Source organism: Phascolarctos cinereus, unplaced genomic scaffold, assembly GCF_003287225.1.
Source record: "Phascolarctos cinereus isolate Bilbo 61053 unplaced genomic scaffold, phaCin_HiC Scaffold_726;HRSCAF=1367, whole genome shotgun sequence".
Taxonomy (NCBI): domain Eukaryota; kingdom Metazoa; phylum Chordata; class Mammalia; order Diprotodontia; family Phascolarctidae; genus Phascolarctos; species Phascolarctos cinereus.
Window position 1 is genome coordinate 399885105 of NW_027556098.1, and position 6519 is coordinate 399891623.

At 39.5% G+C, this 6519-nt stretch overlaps 1 protein-coding gene across 1 annotated transcript in view; it reads right to left on the bottom strand.

Annotated features, from left to right (window-relative positions):
• Positions 1-4172: 4172 nt before the first annotated feature.
• The window catches only part of CCDC27 (coiled-coil domain containing 27), a 31598-nt gene continuing 29251 nt past the window's right edge, over positions 4173-6519 (bottom strand). Inside the window, exon 12 of the mRNA XM_078146228.1 lies at positions 4173-4598. Within this exon, the coding sequence (XP_078002354.1) occupies positions 4476-4598 (123 nt within the window). The 3' untranslated portion in view covers positions 4173-4475. The remainder of the gene's footprint in view (positions 4599-6519) is intronic.

The window sequence follows — 6519 nt, forward strand, 5'->3', positions numbered from 1 at the left end:
AAGGATCCCAGCCATTGCAGCAAAGACTTGCTGGTGAAAATCAGTAAAAATCAGATCCAGAACAGTGGTGACATTTCTGTAGGAGATAAAGGGACCTAAGCACTCCTCCCTGGGAAAAGCAAAGCTATTGCCATAGAGTCTGGAGTTATGGATAAAACCATTAGGTATCTAATGCAGATAGAGCACATATGTATGGAGCCTTGCACATACTAGTTGTGTGACCTTGGGCAAGCTATCTACCCTCTCTGAGTCTATTTCCTCAAAAATAATGACATTTTCACTACCTATCTCATAGAACTGTGAGTCAACAGGCATTTGTTAATTACTTTCTACGTGCCAGCCGCTGTGTTCAGTGTTGGGAAAGAAGGCAAAAACAGTCCCTGCCCTAAAGAAGCTTACAATCTAATGGGGAAAACAAGTAAATACCTAGGCACATACAAGATACATAGAGGATAAATGGAAGGCAGAGAGGGAAGGTACTAGCAGAAGAGAGACCTGGAAAGGCTTCCTATAGGAGGAAGAGGTACAGAAGGTACAAAAGGATTGGAGCTGTCTCAAAGGAAGACAAAGAAACTAAATGGCAGATATATCAGAAGTAAACCTTAGAGTACTTACTAAAGAAGTCTGAGTTATTATTATAGTAGGTGCTTGAGAAATTTATTGAATGAATGAGTGAATGGATGAATGAATGAATGATTGAACAAATGGCATTTCCGTTGTTTTCCCCTTAGTGGGAATGTGCTCTATTGAGCCATGGACATTCTCTTTTCTGATCTTTCTCATGACCTAAAGGGCACATCTGGTGAGACAGGTGGCTGGATCTGGAGGAACAGTCTGTAACCATAGTATAAGGCAGACAGGTAATCAGAAGGGGGAATCAGTGGAGGTATGATTTTCTAGCCAAGGTGCCCACATAAGCAGAAAATGAAGTGTAAATGATTCCTAACATACTACCTGCCCTCAGACACAAAAAGTACATTGGGGTCTGGATAGAATATTTATTAAGCACCTACTATGTGCCAAGTACTATAGATATGAAGACAAAATGAAACAGTATTTGCCCCCTGGAGGAGGGGACATAAAGAGAGAGGGAGGACGCACAGAACTTGCATATAGATAAGAAAATAAAATATATAGAAATTAAATAACTAATTTTGTAGATAATGTGGGGAGCATGAAAAATAGGAGGAATGAGAAAAGGACTCTTGTAGGAGGTGGTACTTGAAATGAGCCTTGAGAGGAAAGTTAGGGATGAGGAACAGAAGTGAGAAGAGTGCATTCTGGGAATGTACAAAGAAAAAAATGAAGGAAGGCAGGAGATGAAATGTCATAGACAGAAAACATGAATTAGATGGTGTGTGATTAATAAAGATGGTGTGTGAATCTCATACCTTCTTTGCATTTTCAAAGTGATGGAATTGAATCAGAGAATTTCAAGATGGCCTCATTTAGTTCTAAAATTCCAAGATTCAACTATTCTTTCCATAGTGTCTTTTCTTATAAAACAGTTCAAGAACCTTTAAAATAGATGAGAAAAGGGATCAAAGGAGATCATTAATTAACCAGTCAGCAAGCATTTATTAAGCACCTGTGACGTGTTAGGCACCATGTATACAATGACAAAAATGAAAATGTCCCTGCTCTCAAGAAGCTTACATTCTGTCAGGGGGAGCAGCATGTACATAAATAGGAGAACACAAAATATATAAAGATAATATAATTTTGGTGAGGAAGGGAAGGCACTGGCAGCTGGGAGGAATCAGGAAAATTTTCACACTGGTGTTGTTGAGGCAAAATTTTGAAGGAAGCAATGGATTATATATAAATAGCTCCTTCCAAAAAGAATGACAAACTATTAGCAGCTATATTTGAGATTTCTCCAAGTCACTAATAATAAGAGAAATACACATCAAATCGACTCTGATGTTTTACCTCCCCATCATCCTCACCCCCTAGCATATTGGCAAAGATGGCAAAAGGTGGAGGATGTGGAAAGGCTGACACTAATAGAAAGTAGAGTTGTGAACTGGTTCAACCATTCTGAAAAGAAATTTGGAACTCTGCTAAGAAAGTGGTTAAAAGGACCATTCCCCTCTGACCAAGAGATCCCACTGGTAGGAATATATCCCAAAGAGGTCAAAAAGAGTGACAAAATTCCCATATACAGTAAAATATTTATAGAAGCACTTTATATACTAGCAAAAAAAAAGTAGATGTCCAATAAGTGGGTAATAGTTTAAAAAACTGTGAACATAATGGAATATTACTGTGCTGTAATAAATTATGAACATGAACTCAGAAAGCATAGGAAGATAGAGGAACTGGTACTGAGGGGATTATAGAACCAGAAAAACAATATAGACAGTGACTAAAACAATATAAATGGGAAGGACAACAAACTCTATGAACCAACATTGTATATTTAGAATGAACAAGCTAGTCCCCAAAGATGAGAAGAAAAAACTCGACTCTACTTGCAGAGGGAGGGGATTATGGGAGCATTTCATTCACCGTCAGTGCTGGCTGATGGTGTCAGTTAGTTTTGCTGAACTGCTTTTAAAAATTCCTAGTGTAGTGGGTGAACTGTGCATACACAACCTTGTCTTGGTTGTTGTCCTTTGTTTTCAAGAGGACTCAAATGACATCACTATGTCAGGGTCAAGGCACGACATGTCCTACTGTGGCTGATCAGACCAACACAAGCTCTACCACAGGTCAGGCTCAAGTAGTGCATATGAACATTTGGAGTGGAGATGGCTCTAAATTTGCACAGCTCACCTTTCCTTTGAGCTACTGCAATTCTGCTTTGCTTATGGAATAGCACAGCACCTTCTTTGATGCAGGTACGCCATGCTGGGCAGTCCAGTGCCAGTGTCTCCCATGTCTCATAATCGAATCACCCCTATCTGCTACTCTGGCTAGAGCACACCTCCTGGGAGCATATGTTCAGCTGAGATGGGTTCCCTCACCCGCTTCTGGTTATGCAGGAAGGAGGCAAAAGTGTCTCTGTCAGATACTGAGCAAGGGATAACCATAGGCTTTTAAGGGAGAGAAAATTCCATTCTTGCTCTCTTCTTTCTCCTCTCCAGAGCATGTAGAATCAGACTTTCTTTCTGAGACTTCCTGTCACCTCCTCCTTCCTTTGGCATCTATGGCAGCTGCCCTCACATAGCGCTAAGAACACATGCTAATCTAAGTGAACCTGGGTCAGAATCCTGACTCATTCGTCTGCTTTGTGTTTCTTTCCTTGAACATAGGTGACCAAATAGTGATCATGAGATGGACATTTCCAGCCTAGGTGGCAACCTCATGAGTTCAAGAGGTCAAGGGATCCTGGATCCCTTAGTTGACATTAGCTACACTGAAGGAGGCGTATCCAGCAGCTACTGAAAGGCTTCTAGGAGGGGGAAATGACCACTGGCAGGAGGATGAGGCCAAACCCTGGTCTGGCTTGCCAGAAGACATGGACCTTGAGGGCCTTATTCACATAGAACAGAGCCAAGGTGAAGGAGGAAATACCTGTTCAATAGTCCCACTGAATGTCTTATGTTTTGATGTTTTAAGTTTCACCTACCTCGAAGAGCATTAATAAGAGTGGTGGATTAACATTTCACATTTTAATTCTTTGTTGATGTGCATGTATACATCTTTTGTGATCTAAGCATTTTTTGTGGTTGGGGTTTTTTTTTTTGTGGTGGGAGAAATAAGTAGCTGTCCTATATCTGATTTATATTGCATGTTGAGAAACTTTCAGTTCCCTTTGTGGAGGACCACAAACATGAGCCAAACTTAAGCTTGAAGTGATTTCCCCCCCAGGATTACAGGTTTGGGGCATAACAAGTTAGAGAATTTGAGAAAAAGTCCTATTCCTTAATTTAGAGGACAGGCTTCCCCAGGACTGACTCCAGAACCAGGGGTCCCTTAGTGCATGAGGTGGAGCACTCCACACCTCCTAGAACCAGCAGGTCTATTGCTATGTTCTTGTCCTCCAGAAATGCCAAGAGAGTGCTACCTTTGTCATAAGGGATGGTTCTCCGGAAAGGATCAAGAAGAAGGACACATTTAGAAATGAAAGCAATATAAAAGCAAAAGATAATAACAAATTTTAAATTGAAAGCAAGCAGGAATCTTTACAACTCCCTTAGAAAGATAAACCATTTTGTCTGGGGTAGAGAAGGATGGGAGTGGAAAAAGCAACCTAGGGGAGTGGTAGGAGGAGAGAAGCAAAGATGGGGAGGTACAAGTCATCTGCTGAGAGGGACCCTGGAAGAAGTCGGTGGGGGGGATGTCAATGCTGCTGTTGGAGTGGGGAAGAGCTTATGAACATCCCAGGCATACTTCTGGGTCCATCCCAGCCAGGGGTCTGAAATCGGAGTCAGAAAACACAGACACCGGGACAGCATACAACTTCTAGAAAACAACTTTTGTTTTAGCTTGGCTGAACAAATCCTAAGAAATTTTCCCCAGAATGGATGTTACTTCACGCTCTTCTTGCTCTTGGGGACAGCAGGCACCAACTCATTCTGGTGGAGTGGGGGGACTTTCACCCCTTTCTGTTTCAGCTGCTGATAAAAGTCCAGGCGTTCACTAATGATTCTCTATAAATGAAACGCATCCAAAGAAGAAAATGACTTTTCCAAGCTTCTCAATCAATAATCAGTCAATCAAGAAACACTGATTAAGAGCCTACTCTGTACCAGGCATGGTGCTAAATGCTGGCAAAAAGAGGTAAAAAAAAAAAAGATACTTCCTGACTGCAAGGAGCTCACAATTGCTGTCTTTTACCCTCCTCCTTTGCACAGGACTCCCCTAAATGATACCAGCCAGATGGAACCTAATCCCCCATCCTCTGAAATGTACAGAGAAGGAATGTGGCTATCTCCCTTGGTGAACCAGTGCAGGACTTCACCCAGAATCTCAGAGTTGGAAGAGATGTCCAAGATCATCTAGTTGGAAGAGCTATCTGATAACATACCATCGTGATATGATGTCTGGTATCATATCGTGATACCATCTAGATATCCTAGACCAACCTGTGTGTCAGCAGGAATCCTTTCTATGATGCCACATGGCTGGGGAAATCTTTTTGTGTTGGGGAAGCAAGGCAAGGCCCAGAATGGTCCCCAGTTGGGGTACAATCATAGTGGGAAAGAGGCAAAGTTGAGGGAGAAAGCCTTGCATTTCGTAACTTCCCACTTTAACTCTTCATTCTTGCTAACTAACTCAATTGTTTCTATGTTACTGAAGGACTATAAGCACTGTCAGTATCCTCTAGAATTTGGTGCCTTGGTACAAAGTCATGATCATTCCACCCTAGTTTCACCTCTGTTTCCAGGTCCTTCCCATGATCCTGCAACTCTGAGAAGTCCTAAAGTCAAAACCAAATCGATTCCATAGCGATACAAGTCTGCTTTCCCTTGTTCTGTCCCTGAGGATCGCAAACAAGGGATTCACCCCCAGTCAAGAAGATCATTTATCTTCCATCTAGCCATCACTACCCACAGCTCTTTTCCTCCAGGTTATATAATGTAAATCCATATGTGTGTGTGTGTGTGTGTGTGTGTGTGTGTGTGTGTGTATATACACACACAGAGATATATATATATATACACATACAGATATATATATATACACATACACACACAGATATATATATATACACACACACAGAGATATATGTATATATATATATATATACACACACACACAGATATATATATATACACACAGAGATATATATATATACACATACACACACAGATATATATATACATACACACACAGAGATATATATATATACACACAGAGATATATATATACACATACACACAGAGATATATATATATATATACACACACACAGAGATATATGTATATATATATATATACACACACACAGATATATATATATATACACACACACAGAGATATATATATATACACATACACACACAGAGATGTGTGTGTATATATATATCTCTGTGTGTGTGTATATATATATATATACACACACACACAGATATATATATATACACACACACACAGATATATATATATATACACACACACACAGATACATAGATATATACACACACACACAGATATACATATATATACACACACACAGATATATAGATATATACACACACACACACAGATATACATATATATACACACATAGATATATACATATATACATATATATACACACATATATATACACACACAGATATACATATATATACACAGACACACAGAGATATATATATATATACACACACACACAGATATATATATATACACACACACACAGATACATAGATATATACACAGACACACAGAGATATATATATACACACACACAGATATATAGATATATACACACACACAGATATATATATATACACACACACACAGATATATAGATATATACACACACACAGATATATAGATATATACACACACACAGATATATATACACACACACACACACACAGATATATATATACACACACACAGA